The following is a 22,834-nucleotide window of genomic DNA, read 5'->3' on the forward strand; positions in this document are numbered from 1 at the left end:
GTGTAGCCTATGACATCCACAGATGCAAGGTGGGGCTTGCCCATGACACCCATGGGTGTTTACCTGCAAGGCGGGGGTGACCCCACCGGCCTCGGCGCCCTTCGCCCTGAGCTCGACCAGCTGGGCCTCTGCGGACTCCTTGGCGGCCAGGGCCTCCTGCAGACGGCGGCTGAGGAGGCTCACAGCGTTCTCGTAAGCCTTGTGCTTGGTCTTCATCTCCTTCTGGGCGCTGGTCAGGTCCGAGCCCAGACGCTTCATCCTCTGCTTCTGCTCCGTGATGGCCCTAAGACACCACAGAGGACGAGTGGCTTTCACTGCAGGCTTGTCTGCTCCCACAGCCAGAGGACAGCACATTAGGGTTACCACCCTTCCTCAGAACCCGCTTCTCTCCAGCCATGAGGCCCAGGTGAGCGCATGGAGATGAAGAGAGACAGCAGCCAGGGGACCGGGAGAACAGGGCCTCAGCTGCCACCTCCCCCTCGGAGGACATGTTAAAGATCCTGCAGGACTGAGCAACAGCTCCTGTCCCACCAGAGAAAACCTTCCCGTGGCTCTTGTTGGACATCAGTAGCAGCCAGGCAAGTCAAGTGTACTCAGGACTGCTCCATGCCCCGTGTGTTCACATGGACATGTGGGTATGTGTGAGCATGAGGCTCTCCTCAGGCATGCATACGTGGGCCACCTCGTCTGTGCACCATGTGCATATGTCTATGCAGGTGTGTGTTTACCAGAACACATGCACCCTGGCTGTGTGTCCGTGTGCGTTCACTCTGGATGTGTGCACATGTGTTTGTGTATACACATGCAGGATGAAGGTGTACAAATGTGTTCACGAGGCTGTGTGCACATGAGCACGTGCGTGTACCCCCACCTGGCTGTGTGCACATGAGCACGCGTATGTACGTGTATACACGCAGGGCGTGTCCACCCTGGACATGTCCACAGAAAGGCGGAGGACAGACTCCACGGTGGCTGGCCAGGGCACCTGTGACCTTGGTGTGCCCCTGCGCAGACACACCCAGGAAGGCCCTCCCGTGGGACTCACGTCTTGGCTTCTTGCTGCAACTCCTCAATCTGCTTTTTCAACACCTCATTGGCTTCTGTGAGCGCGACCACCTGCTCTTTATCAAACTGCAGAGACTAAAGAGAAGGGAGGAGCCGGCGTGAGAAGTGCCAAAGGCCCTGGCGCCTCAGGCGAGGGCACTGAAGGCCCCGGCACCTCAGGAGAAGGCACCCTTTAAGACCCCGGCGCCTCTCAGGCGCGGGAACCCTTGAAGGCCATGGCATCTCAGGTGAGGACACTGAAGGCCCTGGCGCCTCAGGTGAGGGCACCCTTCAAAGCCCCAGCGCCTCAGGAGAGGGCACTCTTGAAGGCCCTGGTACCTCAGACGAGGGCACCAGTTAAGGGTCCGGCCTCCAGGGGCGGTGCTGAGGTGCCTCCCCTGTAATGACCATGTCAAGGTCATGCAGGGCCATGGCACACTCTCTCGTCACTGTAACGACCGTGCTGAGCCCTGTCCCGGCTGTAATGACCACGCTACAGCAGGGGCCAGGCAGGAGCAGTGCCGAGTCCTCCCCCCTCTAGTGACCATGGGTCATGTTCCCACTCTGCCTCACAACCGAGTGCCCAGGGCCCTGCTCTAGCCGCTCTGTCACCTCCCTCCCAGCCTCCTGCTCAGAGCCAATTCTGGACTCCCTGCTCCAGGTGTCAGAGCAGTTCCCAAGTCTTCCAGAACTGGACATGAGGGGACATCCCTTCTCAGCACATGGACATCACTCACGGTCCATCTCACCCCTTACACGTTGGAATCCTCAAACTGCACCCCCTTACTCTCGAATCCTCAAAACCCCGACCTGCACTGTCCCTGTCTGTACCCTCTGGCTGGTCCCTCGTCCCTCACTGTCTCTTCTTCCTCCTGCTCCTCCCTCACAGGAACCCCCTTGCACCATCCTCTCCCTCGCACCAACCCCACTCCTTCACCTGCCCCACCCACCCTCCCCCTCTTGCCCTGCCTACCCCCCATACAGACCCCTTCCCCTCTTCTCCCTCCCACTCACTGGCTCCTCCCCGCTGACAGCGCCCTTTTCCTTTAATGGGCCCTGCCCCTTCTCTGCCCCCCGAACCCCACTACTATCTTCACAGGCCTTGTGCCCTGATAACCAGCTCCCCCCATCGAGGCAGGTGGCCATCTACACTGCTCTCTGCAGAGCAGTCCCCGACCTCCTGGTCCTTCTGAGACCCCGCTGACTCCTGACCTGCAGCTGTGTCTCCAAGGCATCCCTCTCCTTCTGCACCGACTGCAGGTTCCCCTCCAGGTCCGCCACGCGACGGTGCACTTGGGCTGACTCCCTCTGCAGCCGAGCGTGCTCTGCCTCCACGGACTTCTTCTCGCCCTGGACATGGAGCAGCTCCTGCCTCAGCTCCCTCAGCTCCGAGTCCAGCCTCTTCTTGGTGGCCTTCAAGTCACTGATGAGCTGGTCCTTGGAGGTGGCGTCTCGGCGGTAGGCTTCCACCATCACCTGTTACCAAGCCAACAGAGCGAGCTAGTGTGGGGCCGGGAGGGGGACAGGACACACTGACCATCCCAACTTCTTGAAAACAGCCACGGCTTTGAGCTAAAGGCACAAAGTTTCTTTCTATAAATCTAAAATCCTACCAACCAGATAGCCTTCACACCTCAAGCCATGAATGCTGCCACCAGCAATGCCACAACGGCCCCAGGACTTGGGGCGAAGCAGCACACGGTCAGCTTTTGATGGCTCTTGGGACGTCTCATTTCGTCCAAGGAGTCTGTCCATGTCCTTCTGCCTTCAGCTGCCTGTGTCCTGGGGTGACCTTCTGGCTTAAATCTTAGAATCAAAGATGGCTTCACCACAGTGGAGTGATGCTCGTCACAAGTACCCCCCGACAAGTAAGTTGGCCTGGCTAATGTCCCATCATGTCCACACCCCCAGTGTCCTGTGAACGCACAAGTCAAGGTCAAAGACTCTTCAAGCAGCACAATCCACGGGGACTAACAGTGCACACAGCCCTCTGGGTGATGGGCCCACGGGGAAGGCCAGGTTCCTGCTGGTGCAGGCCAGGGTGGACAGCCTCAGCCAGCCCGCAGGGAGAAGCTCCTGAGCTCGGGACAGGCACGGGCACGTGGGTGGGCTCGGGCTGCCAGTGTGCGCCCCAGTTAACGGGTCCGTCAAGGAAGACACACGCGAAAGGTCACATTTCCTTACTCGGTCTTGTGCTGAAGTACATGCAACACAAAGGACTTCTCCTCGCCATGTTTCACACAAAGAAAACGGACAAGGGCATTTTACCTTCTGCTGAAGAAACTGTTCCTTCACTTTCTGCGTCTGCCTCTTGAGTGTGGCCGTCTCCTGCTGCAGGTGCTCCACCTGGGGGGACATGTTTGCACAGCACGTTAAATCTAGGGGTTCCAGAAGGGCACAGAGAGCCCACAAATATCTAAGAGCCAGCTCCCCAGTCATGGTGGAGACAAGTCCTCACTGGACAGAGGTGTGGTTCCAGAGGGTCACCGGCCTCCCCTTCTTTATTTACCATCTAAAACAAACTAAGACGACGACGAGGGAGGGCACGGTAGGAGGAGGGACAGGGTGTGAGGAAGGGGACGTGCCAGGTCTGGGTCAGCAGACCTCCTTCCCTCTCGGGGCTACCTGTTCTGTGGCAGCATTCCACTCCTGCTGCTGTAACGCGGACCGTCACAGCCATTCAGTTGAGCACGAGCCCGGCTGTGCTCCACTCAAAGTCTATTACACTAAAAGGAGGAGTCAAGCTGGGCCCTTGGGTGCAGGTGGTCGACTCTGGCTGTCTAAGCTGAGCAGCTCTCAGTTGAGTCCGAGACCAGCTGTCCATTCCACCTCGGGGCCACTCGAGATGAGTCTGCACTTTACCCACAGAATCGGAACTGTTTTCAGGGCCCTGTGGTCCACGGGCACATAGACTTGGGGAAACGCGACTCTAGGGGATTTAATGTTTATTTGTTTCTCACGGAACTTCCAAGAACTAGGAGACAGTTTAGACATCTGCTGTGCCTAGAACTAAACTCACCTCAATGAGTAAAAGATAGGTAACTCCAGGGAGACTGTGACATGGGGGCTGGACAGGTGACACCAAGGAGACCAGGATACAGGGGTTGGGCAGGTGACACAAGTGAGAACAGGACACTGGGGCTGGACAGGTGACACCGGGGAGACTGGGACATCAGGGCTGGATTGGACAGGGGCTGGGGAAGTGACATGAGGGAGAACGAGACACTGGGGCTGGGCAGGTGACCCCGGGGAGACCATGACACGGGGGCTGGGCAGGTGACCCCGGGAAGACTGGGGTAGGGGTGCTGGGCAGGTGATGCCAGGGAGACCATGACACGGGGGCTGGGCAGGTGACCCCAGGGAGACCGGGACAAGGGGGCTGGGCAGGTGATGCCAGGAAGACTGAGACATGAGAACTCTGCAGGTGATGCTGGGGAAACCAGAACTTGGGGGCTGGATAGATGACACCAGATCGACTGGGACACAGGTTGGACAGGTGGCTTCCAGGAGAGGGGACATGAGAGTCGAAAAAACAGAGAGGGCCTCAGAGCCATGGCCACTGTTCCCTGAACCCCCTTTCAACCTGACAATCTTGGGATGGGGCCAATACTCTGAGAATAGCTCAGTATCCATCCACCCTAATCTTATTTGCAGGGTCTCAGCAGGTCTTGTTCTTAATAAACAAACTGATAGGCATCAGATGCAAATCACATGCACCGTAAGAATTTTCAGTTTCTTTAAATTCTCTCCCTACCACATGTAAATGGAGCTCTGATGACCTAGTGCTAAGGAACTGCACTGCCAACACAGAGGCACATGGATCAAATCCACCAGCGGTCCGAGGGAGAAAAACGGGCAAGCTCCTTCCATGCTCTTTACTGCCTCTCAAAACCTGCTGGAGGGCTAAGCTATGGGTCGATTCCAACATGACAGCACACAACCACCACCACCACCTCCACATATAAATGGAGCCCTAGTAGCCTAATGGTAAGGAGATACGCTGGCAACCCAGAAGTACTCAGCTCAAATCCACCGGAGACTATGTGGGAGAAAAACAGGTTAGTCTCTGAAAACCCACTGGAGTCAGTTATGGGTTGGTTTTGACTTGAAGTGCACAAAACCCAACAATCACATATTAAAGAAGTCATGGTGGCAGAGTGCTCCACATGTTGGGCTACAAACTATGATGTCAGTGGTTCGAATTCATCAGCTGCTCTGTGAGGTTAAGGTGACGGTTTCTTCCTGTAAAGATTTACAGTCTCTGAAACCTGATGGTGGTCACCATGAGTCGGAATGGACCTGACACAGAGGGTTCGGTCTGGAAACCATAGAAGATAGTCCCCACCTGGGTGGGGAGATCCTGCAGGTGTCACCAGAGGACCACACACCAACTGAGGACCGTGGTGCGAGTTACCTGGCTGGACTTTACAGCCAACTCCTGTCTCAGCTGCTCGAGAACCTCCGATGTCTCCTGGGCACCCGCTTCCAGCTGCCTGGCCCCCCTGTCTCGCTCCTCCTCACTGCTCCGGGCTGCCTGCAGCGCCACCTCCAGCACAATCTTCTCCTTCTGCAGGAACTGGATGGTGTCCTCCCTGGCGGTCGCCTCTCCCTGCAGCTCCTCCAGCCGGGCCTGCAGCTCCTCATGCTGTGTCTGCAGGTCCCCCAGGCTCTGCTCACGGGCCTGCAGGGCCTCCTGCGCTTCTGTGAGCTGCTTCATGAGGCCCAGGTGCTCCCGCTGCAGGGCCTCCAGCTGCTGGTCTCGCTGCTGCAGAGTCAGCTGGACCTGGGGAGAGACCAATGCTGTGTGCCAGCTCCCAAGCGCGAAGACTACATGCTCTGAAAGCATGTACTTTTTCCCTTGTTCCAGTTTTAAGTCAAACAGATACTCTGGAGGAAGTTTTTAGAAATGCAAAATTCCAGTGTAAAGGGACACTGCTAGTGACAAGAGATCTCAGTTTATAGATTACACAGATGACCAGGTCAGCAGAGACATGACGACCTTGAAAAGGATTACACCAGTCATTGACCCAACCTCCGTCTGTCCTACCAGGAGAGGCCCAGTCACCCAGCCCTGACCTGACCCCCATCGGGCCTAACATGGAGACGTACTGGCAGGCCACACCTCTGCTGGGCCTGAGGACACAACCACAGGTTCCCACAGAGGAAGTCGTGTCTCACATGAGGCCAGATGAGTTTACCTGCTCCAGCTTCTGCTCCAAGGATGCTGCTGAGTCTGCCATCCTCTGCAGCTGCTCCTTCTCATCCTCAAACTCCTCCAGCCTCCTCTGAAGGTCTTCTTCCACCATCGTCTTCGCTTCTTGGATCTGAACAAAGGCAGCTTCCTGGTCCAACATGTCAGCCTGAGCCCAAAAAACAAAGTTCTAAAAAGCCAGCTTACCTGTGTGTCAACAGCAGCCATTCAAATCATCCAGGCCTGCTCCTCCGTCCATGGCTCCTGCCTGCTGACCAGGGCCCCTTTCGGTCATCTAGACCTGCTCTTCCATTTATGTCCCCTGCATGCTGACCAAGCCTCTTTCAGTGATCTAGGCCTGCTCCTCCGTCCATGGCTCCTGCGTCCTGACCAGGGCTGGCTTGGCAGGGCTCGACAGGGCACAAACAATGCTCTGCCTCCAACATGGAACTTGTGACCATGAACCACACAGCACCATCCACAAAGAAGTGGATGTGCCCCGCTGCTGATGAACCGAAGTACCATGCCTGGAGGCATGTGACTGGTCACTGCGTAGCTGTGACACGCCAGCTGCTGACCAAGCCAAGAGCCTGTGCAGGGGTCGTCCTCAAGGTGAGGAACAGCAGCCAGGTGGTTGATGGAGGTGGGACTCACGCTGGGGGCAGCCCCTCCAGGCCAGACCCATGAGGCTGCCATCCGGCCTCAACAAGACCGACCCTGGGATTGAGGCACGTCCATCAACTGACCAGAGAAGAGAGCATGTCAGGGACCAGAGAGCCTGTGAGATATTCAGGAGAGGATGAACTGAACAGGGACTGTGAGGACAGCAGACAGCACCAGCCGTGCCCTGTGGGCAAGCATGGCTCCCAACCAAGGTCCAGCTGGCACCAGGTCACAGAGCTGTAAGTGGCGGCCAGTGTGAGGTGCAGCCAGCAGAGTGACAACATAATGTTACCAACCATGGGACATGGAACACTGTGCTCCGGGAAGGGAGGGTTCGGATTAGAGTCCGGACTGCACAGGAGGGACACAGGCGTCGTGGCTGTGTGGCCCATGAGCGAGCAGCACTCAGGGCCCCCGCTCTTCCTGACACCACGGCCGGCTCAGTGAGGAACTGCTCCTGGCGGGGGTGGGCTCAGGACTGGCGTGAGGGTCCACAGGGCAGCGCAGGTGGGTGAGAGCATCCACGCATGTGTGCAGCAGGCACACGGCCCAACATGTACATCTACACCCACACAGACAACGCACACCCAAGTCCTCTGCACGCGGGTGTCTGTGAGGACTGAATGTGCGATTAGAGCCCGTGTGTATCACACACACACACACACACACACACACACACTCTCACTCACTCTCTGTCTCATAAAGAACATCACCCTTCAAATACCGCGTGCAGCCCAGAGTGTGAGGAGCCTGGCTGTGCGTGTATGACTGCAGCGCGTAGGGGGTACCACAGGCACTCCGCCCTCCCCAGCGTGCGCGGGCCAGCGGGGCGTCCTCACCTCTATGCTCTGCAGCTGGACTGCAATGCGCTCCTTCTCCTTGATGGACCTGTGCTGTGTCTCTGTCAGCTGGTGGGACAAGGACACGTTCTCCAGTTTCAGGTGCTCCAGGAGGCCCGCCTGGGTCATCTGTCCAACCTACGAAGAAAAAAACAGCACCGTGAAGTCACCAGACCTGTCCTGGGCCACCAGCACGGGACAGCCACCCTTCAGTTCCTGCAGCGGCCTCAGTGCCACCACCGGGCACCTGGTCTCAGGAGTGCAGCACCTGGAGGATGTGCAGTGACGGCAGTGCTTGCACAGAGCACCCCTGTGAAGGTGTGTCTGTGACCTCTACCGCTGGGGGTCTGACCTCATGGCTGAAGCTGCCATCAAAGCAGCCACCCTGACTAGCAGGGCCCCCTCATCACAGTAAGACCGCTTCAAGGAGGAAAAGCGGCCACAGTGCCTGACATCCAGGCCCCAAAAGGAGCCAGGGGTTGGTGAGGAGAAGAGAGGAAAAAACCCAGAAGCCTCAAGTACCTGAATCTTCTACCACTACCATGGAGTCCAACTCCACATCCCAGACCTTTCACTACTGGGTCCATCTCTGGATCCTATACCATCTACCACGACTGAGCTCCAAACTCCCCATCTTCTGCAACCACCGAGTCCAGCTCCAGTCCCAGACCCTCTACCACCACCGAGTCCAACTTGGATCTACCAGACATTTATCACCACTGAGCCCAACTCCAGATCCCAGATCTCTACCACTACTGAGCCCAACTCCAGATCCCAGACCTTCAACCAACACTGAGTCTAACTCCATCTTGGATTTATTACTAGTACTGAGTTTAACTCTGGATCCTACACCTTCTACCAGCACTGACTCCAACTCCGGATGCCAAATCTTCTACTATTATTGAGCCAACTCAAGACCCCAGACCTTCTACCACTACGGAATCCAACTCTGAACGTCAGTCCCTACCATCCCTGAGTCCTGCTTGGGAGTTGAGACTTTCCACCAAAACAGAGTCCAAATCTGGACCCCAGCCCACTAATCGTCACTGATGCAGACACTCATCACGTCTGAATCTAGCTTCAGATCCCAGAACTTCTTTCAAGAACAGTCTAGCTCCAGATCCCAGACCGTCTACACCTCTGAGTCCAAGTGCAGACCCAGACCTACCGCCACTGCCTCCAACTCTGGTGGTTTAGAGGAGATGGCCTCAACTATTCTCAGCAATGAAAGCCTCACCGTTCTCAACCTTTTCTGGCTCACGTTCCTCCATTACCGAGAACAGGTTCGCTCTCCAACCTCGCACAGCCTGCTCTTCTTAGGACAGGGGAGAGTCTGAGGTTTAGAAAACTTTTGAAGAAGCCTAATTATGGGGAGCGCTGATGATATAGGATTGATGCAACTGCTCTCCCAAGTGCTCCAATAGTTGGATTTCCCTCCAGGACACCCTCCAGTCTCCTGCAAGCCCAGTGTTAACAGAATGATCCAAAGGCGGGCAGAAGTTTAGACACTAGGCTGCTCCCCCGGGGAGGAGGCCTCCTGTGCCGGGCGGTGTGGCTACGGGAGTGGTGAGCTGATCTCGCTTTTCTATTTCCCTGTGAAATCTAGAAACACCCTTTCTAACCGAGGAAGCAGCCCCACTCCACACTGTGACCGTGGTAGGCTGGCCAGTCGGCCCCTGTGGTGATGTCCGTTTGCAGCATCCGCACCTGGATATGCGCCATCTCGCCCTGCAGCCTGACCCGGGCTTCCTGTGCCAGTGCCAGCTGCTGCTGGTACCACTGCCGGACGCTCTGCAGGGACGCGATCTCGGCCTGCGACGCCTTCAGCTTGCTGGTCAGCGTCGTGCGCTCCACCTGCACTTGCTGCAGCTGGCTCTGCAGCGCAGTCATCTGCTGTCTCAGGTCGTGCACTGAAAGAAGCAGAGAGCAGGCGGATGCCACCACGAAGCCACAGCTGACCCCCGAGCGCGCAGGGGCCGCGTGGCGGCCTCTCACCTGTATTGTCCTTGCTGAGCATGCTCTTCTGCATGTCCTCCACCTTGGCCAGGAGCCTCTGGTACTGCTCCTCGGCCACCTGCAGGTCGTTGTTGGAGGAGGCCAGGCTGGCATTTTTGGCTTCCAGCATGCTCTGCAGGTCGGTCATGGCGCGCTCCAGGTCCCAGCAGGACTGCTTCAGGGTGTCCACCTCGGAGCTGAGCGAGTCCTGCCTCTGCTGGCTGCTGTGGCTGTGCTCCACCTGCACCTGCAGCCGCGTGTTCAGGGCGGCCAGCTGTGCCTGCAGCTCCGCCTTCTCCTTCAGCGCCTGAAACGGCAGGCAGAACCTGCAGCACTGACCGACTGGAGAGGCAGAGGCCGGGGCCCGACAGGCAGCCTGACCTCGGGGCACACCAGCTCCTGGAAACCAGTCCCCAGATGAGCTGGTGGGCAGGTGGGCCAGGCACTGCCCGCAAGCCTGGGCACAGCCATTACTGAGCGTGGTGCGGCCCGGGCTCAGCCATGACCACCACTACGCAGCATGGGACGTGACAGCAAAGCTCAAAGTCACAAACGCACTGAGACCCAAGCGGGAATTTCAGCAAAGTGGAGTCCACGGGCCAGCAAACCAGGGACAGCTTGCATCGACGTGTTGGGTGCTGACGAGCTGACTATGACTCACAGCAACCCTAGGAACAACACGGCTGAAACGCGCCCTATCCTTGCCCAAAGAGACAGGAGGAAGTGGAACTTTGCAGAGCTAAAAGAGGCCTAAGCATCAAAGGCGGCGGCCAGAAATTCCTGCCTTCTCATCGCGCAGCTGGGACGGACCGTCTTCAGGCCGACAAGGCGAGGACGTGGGCAGTGCACAGGCGTGCCTCGTTCTACCACACTCTGCTCTACTGCCATTGGCAGACACTGCGTTTTTGGAAAACTGGAGGTTGTGGCTGCTCTGAAGGGCCACCAGTGTCAGCAGCTTGAGACAGTGTCAGCCCCTCTGTCCCCATGGGGTCCATCTCTTGTGAGAGCAGACACACTGTTGGCTCGACTTTTTCACAGTGTTAGAAGCTCAGGTGGACGGGCCCACAGGGAGCTGCACCGCTAACCCACGGGTGATGCTTCTCTGGTTCGAACCCACCAGCAGCTCCGGGGGAGAAAGATGGGCTCTCTGCTCCTCCAAACACCCACTGCAGGGCCAGCCAAGAGTGGCTTCAGACTCAATAACGACAAGCAGAGTTTGCCGACTGCAAGTTAAAACTTAATTATCATGTGCAGTGAAAAACCGAAAAACTCTTGTAACTTGCTTTTCCTGCTCACAATGTCCACCTTGTTGTGGTGAAGAAACGAGTCAGCACACTCTCTAGGTAACCACCCCTATAGCAGCTGTCTGTCAAGCAATGGGCTGTGCCCCTCACAATCCATGCATGTGATGACATAATGAGGCAGCTTCCTAATGAGCACCTGTGATCTGATAAACAAAACAATTTAGGAAAAGGAAACATTCTTTAATCCCATGACAATCTCCTAATCCTATGGGAAGGGAATTTCCATAGAGTATTGCCTGTAAAACTTGTCATGTCACAAGTTTTGCCTGGAATTGGCCAAATGCACTGCCAGGGACCTCTGCCACGTGCTAAAGAGGAAGGACGCCAGTCTAAGGTCTCACGGGCACCTGACCCAAGTCATGGAATTTCAGTTGCATCACATGATGGCAAACCTTCGCCTCACATATTTCGGGTTTGCAGCCAGGGACCAATAATTGGAAAAAAGACATCATGCTGGGAAAGAGGGAGGGTCAGCTGAAAGAGAGGAAGATTCAGAGGTGGAGAGACACAGTGACTGCAGCAATGGGCAACCACCAAGACAGAGTGAGAGAGAATGAGAAAGAGAGAGGGAGGTGGGGAGGGAAGGAGGGCGGGCGGGCAATAGAGAGGGGCAGGGGAGAGAGCTCTTTCCCCTGGAGCTGGTATCCTAAATTTGGACTTCTAGCTTCCAAATTGTAAGGGCTGGACAATGACTAAGGATGACAGAAGAATAGATGCCTTTAAACTGTGGTGCTGGAGAAGATACTGAATAGCCCATGGATAGGCAGAAGAACAAACAGGCATGTCTTGGAGAAGGTGCAGCCTGAGCGCTCTTTAGAAGAAAAGATGATAACGCTGTATCTCACATAGTTTGGGCATGTCACTAGGAGACGCTATTCTTTGGAAAGGGACATCACACTTGGGAGGGTGGAGAGACACCGAAGGAGAGGAAATCCTCAAGCAGGTGAACTGACAGTGGCTGTGGCAATGGGCCTGAGTACGTCCGAGATTGTGAGGATGGCGCAGGACAGGGTTCAGATCTATTGTTCAGAAGGTCACTATGAGTCACAGTCAAGCTGGTGGCACCTAACAACAAAACTGCAAGAAAAGAAATTTCTGCTTGTTAAAGCCACCCAGGTGTAAGGATGGTAACTGAAACGCCAGTGTTCGTAAAAAGACCTATACACCATCGCCATCCTCATGCACTGAGGCTCTGGGACAGCGGTCAGCATTCTACCTGGCTGGCCTCCAGTGTCAGGGCCTCCAGCTGCCCCTCCAGTCGCATCTTCTCCTTGAGGACCTGTAGCATCTCGTCCTGGGCCTCAGCGACGGAGCTCTCCATGGACACACTGGGGACAAACACGCGGTCAGGGGACGAAGCGTGAATGACTCGTTCCCCTGCCCCGACACCCACCCACCGCCCTGGCCTTCTGGGGCTGTGCTTCAGAGAAGCAAGCACAGGATTCAAGCAGAGGCTCCAGCAAGCACTGAAGCAGCAGCAAAGCCTGCCAAGACTTGGGCCCTGAGGCCCCCTTGAGGCCAAGACACGCTCACAAACCTTGACTCACTTAAGAATCTGTGACTTTACAGAAACGTCTATGAAAGGCATGACCCCAACAGAGCAGCAAAGAAACACTGAGTGCAGCAACGGCGACAGCGAAGAGCCAAGCTGCCTTGACAGGAAGGGGCTTGAGGAGAGAATGCAGTGAGGCCTCTGCTGCCAGTCCCCAGGCACTGCATCCAAACCTACCTGCTGGCCAGGCTGCCTCGGCGGCTCCGGATGTCCCCGTTGACCCCCAGCCCCTGGCCCTGATGCTCAGCTGCCGCAGCCTGGAGGACATCCTTAATCGAAGGAAACTGGTCCAGGGTGTCAGCAGCCATCTCCTGGCTGTTGACCATGTAGGCCGAGTCCTGGGTGCTGACCAGTGCGCCCAGCACGCCCCGGGCGGAAACACTGCTGTACGAGGAGCTGTCACTGTCATTCCCGTCCAGCCTCAGCCCGGCCTCACTGCCATCCACCTCGGAGGTGTCATCTCCGGCCAGTGAGGCGTCTTCTGGGCAGGCGTCAGCATCCAGCGGCAGGCTGGCCTCGGACAACACGGACGTCACGCTGCCCCTGCTCACAGAACCCTGCGAGGGGCTGGTGGCTGGACCACCTCCACTCAAGTCCGCACCATCCTTATTTTCAGTCCTGTAATCAGCCAGAGACCGAATCCTGCCGGATTTGGGGCTTTTCTTCTCCGAGGAACGTGTCAGGAGTCCTAAGCTGCCCACCTTGGGCCCGCGAGGCACGCTGGTGCGCAGGAAGGAGTACTCCTTGGTCAGGGCCACGGTGCTGGCCCGCGGCAGCTGTTCGGGGTTAAGCATGAGCTCAGGGTCCAGGGTGCTGGAAAGTCTCGTTTTCACTACTGGATGGCCGGACTGGCAAGGAGACAAAAGTGCAGGAGTCAATTTCAGACAGACAGGTAGTGTTCCAACACTGTGACTCCCAGACGGCTGTCTCTATTCCTGCCACTCACCCCAGGGCCGGCCTCGTCTCTGCACCAGTGTCACCTGCCACAGAGCTGCCCAGAGACCTGCCCTGCCTGACACACACTTCCCACCAGGGGGCTGTGTCACCCTAAAACCCACCTTCCTCACACCTTCTCTCTATACTTTTCTCCAGAGCTTACTCTTTCACATGAATGTAAAAGAATACATATAGTAATAAATACATATAATAAGCACACTAAAGTGGCTACCTTAGAACTGCCTTGGACGTGTAAAGAAGCAGGCAGCAGGTAGGCCTGTCCTGTCGAGCCCAGCACAGAGCACGTGGGCCACACAGAGCTCAGCCTCCCTGCCTCACTCACCCTCTCCTCCTGCCTCTTCGCCCTGTACTGTTGAAGCTGCTCCTCCAGCCGTTTCTGTGCTTGAAGGCGAACCTGCTCCTCCTTCTCCAGGGGCAGTGAGGCCTCAGTTGAGCCTGTGCATGGAAAGTCATTTAAAATCCAGGAGCCAGGGCACCAGCACGTGAGCAGCAATGTCTGACCCCTTTGCATTTCGCTGCTAAACCACTGCTTCTGAGGGTCAGAGGGGAGGTCACGCCTCTCACACGACACAGATGGGTCCTGTCTTCTAAGGGCCTGAAGAACGGGGTTAGCCTGCACCCATCCAAGCACAGCACCCCTCACAGGAGCCCAGCTTGTCTAATGAAAGATGCCCAAAGTGTGCCCTCTCATGGTGAAAGGGCTGTGCGGTCTGACCCATGGACAGCTCCCCCCACGACGAATCAGGCCGCCGCGCCTCACCTTACCGCCCCAACTCTGAGCACTCACAGCTGACCTGAGAGGAATGTGCACACCCAGCCACGGTGCAGCGGCATTTGGTGATGGGAACCAGGTCAATGCCAGCGAGGGGCAGGTGGCACCTCACACCATTACCTGGCAGCTACAGGCTGGGGAATCGTGGGATCTGGTTGATCCAATTCCCTGCAATAGCAGCCGCAGAACCACAGCCCGCTGCTATAACCATCACATTGCTGGAGAGCCTGGCTCCACATGGGCAACCAAGGACTTGACAGGGCACGGGCTGCAGCGGCCTGCAAGCCACAGCTGTGGTCAGCCACGACCCAGGCCAGGGTTGCAGCCAGGGTAGGATGGGAACACTAATGCCCAGCTGAGAACAGAATGAATGGTGCACATTCCCACGGTGGTTATCTTTGGCTCCAAGAGGGTCAAACCAAGAAGTGCAAAGGCTTTCGAGTTACAGGAAGCTGCATTTGCCTTCAGGGCCTGGAGAAACCTATGGTCACCTAGGAGCTCACCCACCTCTGCTGCCATCCACACATGATCTCAGGAAATGAACGGAACCTGCCTTGGGTCGTTCCCACATCCAGACAGTCACCGACATCATTAAGAACTTGTGAATTATGTTGTCTCTGAAAAGACCTGCACGTCTGAGTCGGCCAACTGCACAGGTTCTATCAGGACGGACACCTAGGGCCAGCAGGTCTCAGGCACATGGCATCAGTGAGAAGGGCAGGCTGGGTTTAAACCAGACAGGACTGCATGCTTGCAGCGAGCGACCCAGGACAGATGGAGCAACAGCAAGGAGCTGGCCAGCCAGAGGGGCTGCCGTTAGCAGCAGACCACTGCTATATGGTACTCAAGGCCTGCGAGTGGCCCAGGACTGCATAGAGATGAAAGTCTTAGAATAAATGGGGGCTACGTGGGACCCGAGGCCAGGGCTCCTACAACACTAAGACAAGGAATCCAGACTCTGCTATGAAACCTCTTGACAAAAATGTAGGCAACAGGTTTCCAGGAAATTTCTATACTATGCTGCAGTTCTAATAAAATAATGTGTACAAAGAAAGGACAAAACAGCCGAAAGACACGGAGAGACAGTTCACAGAGAACATCTGAATGGTCAAAGATAAGAAGATATTCAAATTCACTGGTGGAAACGTGCAAACTCAAGTGGCAATGGAACACCACAGTGTGCTGTCAGCCTGGTGGCCACCCGACAGAAGGGACCTGGGGGCCCAGCCCAGCACTGGACATCGCAGCAGGGCAGTCATGTGGTCCTGACAGCCACCCGCCACTGGGAGCCCAGCAGGGAGCACTGGGACTCACGGGACACGGCCCTATGGGGTCACTGCAGTGCTGGTCACCAGCCAGGAGCTCAGAGCGGGAGGCCGGCTGCACAGAACACAGCACACAGACTTCGGCGTGAAGGGAGGGCTTCCACATAGCAATGCTGAGTGAGAAAACACACCAGAGTCAACGACATAGCCCATTTAAAACAGTGACCAGAACCAGGCGTGAGGTCTGAGAAGGCCAAAACACCGGGGTCAGAAAGGTCCACAGGCTTCCAGCGCAGGCCAGCCTGCAGCCTTTCATGTTGGAAACCCCGGGGTCAGCGCATGGTCACTGCAGGTTATGGCGGGCTGTGACGTGGGCGCTCAGAGCAATGTCACTCTTTTTCAGCCGACCTTTCTCTTCCTGCAGACTGTCGCATGGTGATCACAGTGGGGAGGCACCCCATCATTGACTACAACGGTGTCATGCTGTCAGACACACGCCCACCATGTGACCCCAGAGCCAAGGACAGAGACATGTGTGCCCGTCTGCCTCCAGGAGGCTGAGGTGCGAGGACAACATGAGCAGGGTGGGGAGGACGGGAGACAGATGATGCTTACACAGTTGCGTTTCTTGCATAGGAAGACTGAGTCTGAGAGACTGCAAAGCTTCTTTTCTAATACCGCCCTCAGCACTACTGCCCTCAGCCTTCCTTAGGTTGTCATGGAAACCGGTCACACCTGGAGCCGTGTCCGCACCCCTTGGGTGAGAGGTGGGGTCGAGAGGCAGCGCAGGGCCTGGCGGAGCTGTCTCAGGCCCGCTGGGGCAGCTGAGCCCCTGGCTGGCCACATCCAGGCCTTCTTCACCCGGAGCTGTGTCTGTGTTCTTGCTGGAACCTGCAAGACAGAACAGCTCTGGGGCAACAGCTCCCACAACCACACCACACTGACACGTGGTCACACGCAGCTCCTGCGACGCACAGCTGCGGGAGGACAAACACGAGCGTCTGGGGGACCTCCGGCAGACCCCCACCTCCCAGACGTGCTCACTGCACAGAAGTGCAGCCTGGCTCTTCCCGAGGCAGCTGATGGGACAAGTCACCCACGACGCGCCTTCTGACATTAAGGTCCCCTTGTCATTTATAATATATCGGTGCAAAACCTCACGAGAGCCTGTTTAATATAGACATGAAAGGGAAGTGAGATGCAGGGGCAGAGGACGCCTTTCCGGTTGACACAGGCTGCAGTGCCTCAGGCCCAGAGTGTCAGCTGCGTGCAGACACACACAGGCCTGCCTCACCCCCCAGCCATGGCCCCAGAGAAACCAGTAACGCGTGGTGTCCAATATTAAACTCAAGTCCGCCCACTAACAGTACCACGAACGGAATTACTACTCCAAAGCACACTTCTCATCAGACAGAAATAGCAAGAAAGATTTGTTATAAATATTTTTAGTCTTCGCCGCCTCCTCACTTCTGAGCCTCAAAGACTCTGGTGGAAGAGCACCTGAGGACCACGGGGTGGGGGAGAGGGGGCATGATGCGGGGTTCAGAGAGAGAAAACAATGGTGCATGGTGCGTAGGGGAAGGATCATGGGAGGGGTGGTCATGGGAGGGTGTGGGAGGACTATGAGGAGTGCAGGGAGGAAGACTGGAAGACTACAGGATATAAGGGGAGGACTATGAGGTGTCGGGGGAGGACCAGCGAGTACAGAAGAATATTACGAGACATGAGAGGAGGCCCAGAGTATTATGTGGGGGAGGATCATGAGATGTGAAAGGAGGACCATGAGGTAGGGGGAGCACTATAGGTTATGAAGGAAGAATCACAAGATTCGGGCGAGGGCTATGGGGGGAAAGACTATGGAATATGAGAGGAGGCTCACAGGGTGGAGGGAAACTATAAGATATGAAGTATGAGGAGAAGACCACAAGGTGCGGGGAGGGAGGAGGATCACGGGGAGCAGGAGGATTATAGATGTGAAAGGAGGACCATGAGGTGATGGGGGAAGACTGAGAAATGAGGGGAGTATCGTGAGGCGAGAGAGGAGGACCACGTGATGTGGGGAAGGACCACATGGCACGAGGGGTGTGCCACAGGATGGAGGGGAGACCATGATATGTCCAGGAAGACCATAAGGTGTAGGGGGAGGGTCACAAGGTGTGAGGGAGAGATTACGAGATGAGGACAGGACCATGAGATGCGGGGGAGGACCGAAGGAGGTGGGGGGAGGACCATCAGCTGTGTGTGGAAGAACCATGCGGAAGGGGAGGACTATGGTGAGGTGGGGGGAAGGACTACGGTGAGGTGGGGGGAAGGACTACGTGTGTGTGCACGCGCGCGTGTGTGTGTGTGAGCGCAGGTGTGCATGCTTGCATGTGTGTACCACACGGCGTAGGGGGAGGACCACACGGTCGGGGAAGGAGGACCGTAAGATATGAAGGAAGGACCACAAGGTATAGTAGAATCACAGGGTGTGCAGGGAGGACCATGAGATATGAGGGAAGACCACGAGGTCCACAGGGGAAGACCATGAGGTATATGGGGAAAGGCTATAATGGTATGTGAGAGGACTACGAGGTGTGTGTGGGCCACAGTAGTGTGGACAGTGGATCATGGCAATGTGCAGGGAGGACCGCTGGGCCTGGCAGGGAGTATGAGGTGTGGGCAGAGGACCACGGTGGTATTTAGGGGGGGAGAACCATGGAGGTGTGTGGGGAGGGTCACAGCAGTGTAGTAGGGAGGGCCAGAATGGTATATGGGGAGGTCATACCCCACCCTCTGTGCAGAATCTCCGCAAAAGCCCTCTCTACATCCCTCCCCCATCCAGATCTGCCACGTGGTCATCCCCAACCTCATGTCCAGATCTGCCACGTACGTGGTCAATCCTCACCCCATGTCCCTATCTGCAATGTGATTACTCCTCATCCTGTGTCCAGATCCGTCCTGTGGTCACCCCCGACCCTGCATCCAGATCCATCCTGTGGTCACCCCCCACCCTGTGTCCAGATCTGCCATGTGGTCACCCTGCCATCCCATGTCCAGATCCGTCCTGTGGTCACCCCCCACCCTGCATCCAGATCCATCATGTGGTCACTCTCCACCCTGTGCCCAGATCTGCCATGTGGTCGCCCTGCCATCCCATGTCCAGATCCGTCCTGTGGTCACCCCCCACCCTGTGTCCAGATCTGCCATGTGGTCACCCTGCCATCCCATGTCCAGATCCGTCCTGTGGTCACTCCCCACCCTGCATCCAGATCCGTCCTGTGGTCACCCCCACCCTGTATCCACATTCGTCTTGGGATTCCTTGTTCTGGGCCCAGTACCATGCACCCCCCCCATCTGATACAGAAGAGTGGTGGGTTCAAAGTGATCATCGAACAAGAAGTCACACTCCGGGGACGACTGAAAGGCTCATGTGGATGAGGACTTCCCATGGGGCCCTGACCCTCAGGCCTCCAGGACATCACTGTCCAGCCTCCAACAGCACAGGGCACTCAGGACTTACCCCAGGCTGAGTCTTGCCCATCAGGGGGCTCCGGGCAGGTCCCGGGATCCACTGAGGTGCTGCCACTGGACTCCAGGAGGGCATGGTGTCCGGCAGACACACCGTCCATTGTGGTGAGTGACACAGGGTGCCAGGGGACGGCTCAGGGCCAGCTCCTCCCCATCAGAGCAGCGGAAAGCTCACATCCCAGGACCCGCAGCAGCTCTCAAGTCCCCAGCAGCCTCAAGTCCAGCCAACTATGCCATCACACCTGGTGCGAGAGAAAGGGATCAAATACGTTATAAATGTCTCTGTCGGCATTAGACAATGGACTGGAAAGAAGGTGTCAAGTGTCTGTGGGGAGCACGGGGCTGAGCACACCAGAGGGGTGGCTAACGGGAGGAAGTGGCCAGCAGGGGACCATTTCTCTTCTCTGAGTCTCGCTGGCTCATGATCGTCTGGCCACCCACTGGGTGAAGCTGGCGCTGCTGAGGGGCTTCCTTCCCTGACCACCACTGGGAGCTGTTGCCATCAAGTCTCTCTCCTGGCCTCTCAGGAAAAGGGCGAGTCCACTCCCTTCTGCACATACTGCTACTGTGTGTGTGCCCGTGTGTGAGTGTGACTGTGCACTCGGGGCACATATGCCAGTGTCTGCATGTGAATACACGTGCACATCGGTCAGTGTGTCTCCTACACACACACACAGGCTCCTAGATGCAGAAGGGTCACTCCATGCTCACCTCTAGCTCTGGGGCACTCCCCAGCCTCAGTGTTCCCCACCCTAGTCCCACCCCAGAAACCAAAATGAAGGTTCAAAGCAAGATGACAAAAGTGGTGAACGCTGAGCATCAGCACTGCCTTTTCAAATATATTAAGCTCTAACAGTTCCGATCAAACAACAAAACGACAAAAAGCACCATAATCAAAGCATGGGCAGGGGCCTTGGGTAGGTATCTTCACCACTGTTGCTGTGACTGTGTCAATGAGTTGGAACCAAACCCACAGCTGACCCTCCAGTGGGTTTTTGGAAGCAGTAAATCACATGAGTTGAGACTGCTCATCCTCCTGCAGAGCACTGGGTGGATTTGAACTGTGTGTCTTTGGGACTGCAGTGCAGCTTCTTACTACTGGGCCAGCAGAGCTTCTTTATTATTTGTTGTTGTTAAGTGTCATCAAGTCAACTACAACTCATAGTGACCCCATGAACAACAGACCCGAACTCTCTCCTCTCCTGTGCCATCCTCATCATCCTCGACATATCTGAGTCCAAGGCCACAGATACTCCATCAATCCATCTCTTCGAGGGTCTTCCTCTCCTTTGCTGAACCTTGACCTTTCCAAGCATGATGCCCTTTTCCAAGGAAATAGAAATTTCATCACTGGGGACATTCAAAAGGCCAGAAAGCACATGAAAAAAAACGCTCAGCTCAGCATCAAGAGTCCTCGAACCGAAGTCATGGGTCAACTCCAATCATGATGACCCTCTGTCAAGGTGCTGGGGCCGAAAACCTTTACTGGAGGACACTGCCCGTCTAGCTGCCACTGAGTAGCTGGTGGATTAGAATTGCTGACCTTTCAGTTACCAGCCCCCAAAGGTAAAGGACTATACAACCACAGCACCTTCAGTAGCCAGCTCAGCTCACTGCCAAGTGGGAATTGATTCCGAGATGACCCTTCGGCCGGTTTCCAGAGGCTATTCACCACACTGCATGAGACCGCCCATCTTTCTCCTGTCAAGCAGCTGGTGGCTTTGAATGGCAAAGTCCACAAAGGTGTCACCTTTGGGTTAACAGTGCAATTCCCTGCCAACTAGGTCACTAGAGTTCCCTCATTAGCCATGAAGAAAATTAGAGATCAGAGGCTCTTTCCAAGGCCTGTCAATTTGACACATCCTCTCCTTCCGCACAGGAGGGCTCTGAAGCAAACATGCTCCGCCAGATCCTCGGTGAAGCCAAGAAGCACCAAGCTTGATACCTCTCTGTGTTCACTGGAGCTGGAGGTACTGGAGCAGCACTGTATGTCACGCGTCTGGCATTACTTAATCCAGATGTCTCTTGTGACAGAAAGAATAAACCAGAACCATGGAACAAACCAGGCCCCAATGAACAATACAGGGTCTACTCAGCGAATGTGGATTACAGCAAACTGAAGAAAGAAGACCCTGACTTCTAAATGAAATTCTTTTTTAAAAAGCCGCTTAGAATGAAGGTCTTCCAGAAACCATCTGCACAATTTCCCACATAACAAGGATATGTTTCTTCCTAAATGCATGAAATCACATCAGTGTATCGTGTTGGAATTTACACTGAATAATAATGTAAAACTTAAAAAGAAAAAGAAAATACAGATCAAAGCTAAACGTGCTCCCGCCTCACCACCAACAGATTGGCAATGATCTTGAAAACAAAAAACGAGTAGTGAGATTGGTGAGGTTGTGAAGCCGACCACTCTGCTTCTAAGGAAGTCCCGTGGGTGTGGAGGAGACACACTCATAGACATCCTCCTAAATGGTACAGATGCAGAGACAAGCATGACGTTTCCTCAGCAAGCTCAACGTAAGACGAGCCTGTGACTGAACAAGCCCAATTCTCTGTAATCAGGCAGAAGCGAAGGCAGCAACACAAACAGAAACTGGCTTGCCAGTGTTCACTGCAGTGCTTCTCACAGCAGCCAAGATGCGGACACAACTGGACATCTGGCCACAGATGAATGGATAAAATGTGCCTGGTGCCAGGCATCTATGACGACATGACAGAAAGTGGCTAGAACACGACAGAGAGTGGCTAGAAGGGGCAGGACAGGAGAAAATGAAGATAGAAATCAAATTCACAACAGCATCCACATTGGCCTAAAAGAGTCTGGGGGGGGGGATCCCAAAGCTGTGGCCTCGAATGGAAACGGCCCTCAGCCTGAGACCCATAAAATAAAACAATACCACTTTAGATCGAAACAGTAACAAGGGCTCAAAAGCAAGGTAAAGATGGCAGGAAACAGTGAAAATGTGGATGAAAGGAAAAGAGGAACCCAGGGCAGAAACTGGGAGAGTGCTGAGATAATGTGTGGAGCGCAAGCAAGGTCATGGCGCACTCCAGGTACAAACTATCAAACAGGAGACACACTTCCTGAAAATGTTTACCCAGTGCAGACACACTGAGCCAGGAGGAGAAACAACGTCCTGAGGCCAGACCTGACAAAATGAACAGTGAGTCAAAGATGAACTTGTGAATCACAAAAGGGAAAATTCCAGATGATCTCACTCGAGAGAAATCAGCAAATACAGAGACACCAAAGAGTACCAGTGGTTACCAAGGAAGAGATGGAAAAGGGGGATAAAGGAAATACAGAGGCACCCAAAGATTATCAGTGAGGGAAGTGAAAAGGGGATATATGTGCATGGAGGACACGGACTTCATGCTAATGGGGGTTTAATGCTATCTTGGACACACACTCTCATTTCTAGCCAGTCGGAATCAATTCCTAATGGACCCCTCTCTGGGTTCTGAGGCCGTACGTGGCAGTGCAGTCGTTCTGAGCTGGTGGATCTGAACCACCAGAGAGGCCTGGCCTCTGGGTCACAGGTGCAACTGCCTAAGGACTGCACCACCAGAGCTCTCCATAATTTCTAACAGGGCAGAGAGGTGTACAACTTGAAGAACGTAACCAGGGTCATGGTATTGTATGTGTAGAAATTGTAGAGATGACATGTTTTGTTTATGTGTATTTCCAAACACGTACACATGTGCGTGCACTTGCACACATTCGTGTACACAC

General features: G+C 55.4%; 1 protein-coding gene across 1 annotated transcript in view; it reads right to left on the bottom strand.

The window, feature by feature from the left end:
• The window catches only part of GOLGA3 (golgin A3), a 49,549-nt gene that overhangs the window by 17,644 nt on the left and 9,071 nt on the right, over nucleotides 1-22,834 (bottom strand). The window contains exons 4-16 of the mRNA XM_006901008.1: nucleotides 16,198-16,559; nucleotides 13,868-13,980; nucleotides 12,766-13,436; nucleotides 12,253-12,364; nucleotides 9,733-10,039; nucleotides 9,445-9,647; nucleotides 7,738-7,875; nucleotides 6,243-6,404; nucleotides 5,459-5,827; nucleotides 3,313-3,390; nucleotides 2,257-2,520; nucleotides 1,046-1,140; nucleotides 64-283 (exon numbers count right to left, since the gene is read on the bottom strand). Of these exons, the coding sequence (XP_006901070.1) occupies nucleotides 64-283; nucleotides 1,046-1,140; nucleotides 2,257-2,520; nucleotides 3,313-3,390; nucleotides 5,459-5,827; nucleotides 6,243-6,404; nucleotides 7,738-7,875; nucleotides 9,445-9,647; nucleotides 9,733-10,039; nucleotides 12,253-12,364; nucleotides 12,766-13,436; nucleotides 13,868-13,980; nucleotides 16,198-16,559 (3,094 nt within the window). The remainder of the gene's footprint in view (nucleotides 1-63; nucleotides 284-1,045; nucleotides 1,141-2,256; nucleotides 2,521-3,312; nucleotides 3,391-5,458; nucleotides 5,828-6,242; nucleotides 6,405-7,737; nucleotides 7,876-9,444; nucleotides 9,648-9,732; nucleotides 10,040-12,252; nucleotides 12,365-12,765; nucleotides 13,437-13,867; nucleotides 13,981-16,197; nucleotides 16,560-22,834) is intronic.

Source organism: Elephantulus edwardii, unplaced genomic scaffold (assembly GCF_000299155.1).
Source record: "Elephantulus edwardii isolate Elephantulus edwardi_28Jun2011 unplaced genomic scaffold, EleEdw1.0 scaffold00304, whole genome shotgun sequence".
In the NCBI taxonomy this organism is placed as follows: Eukaryota; Metazoa; Chordata; class Mammalia; order Macroscelidea; family Macroscelididae; genus Elephantulus; species Elephantulus edwardii.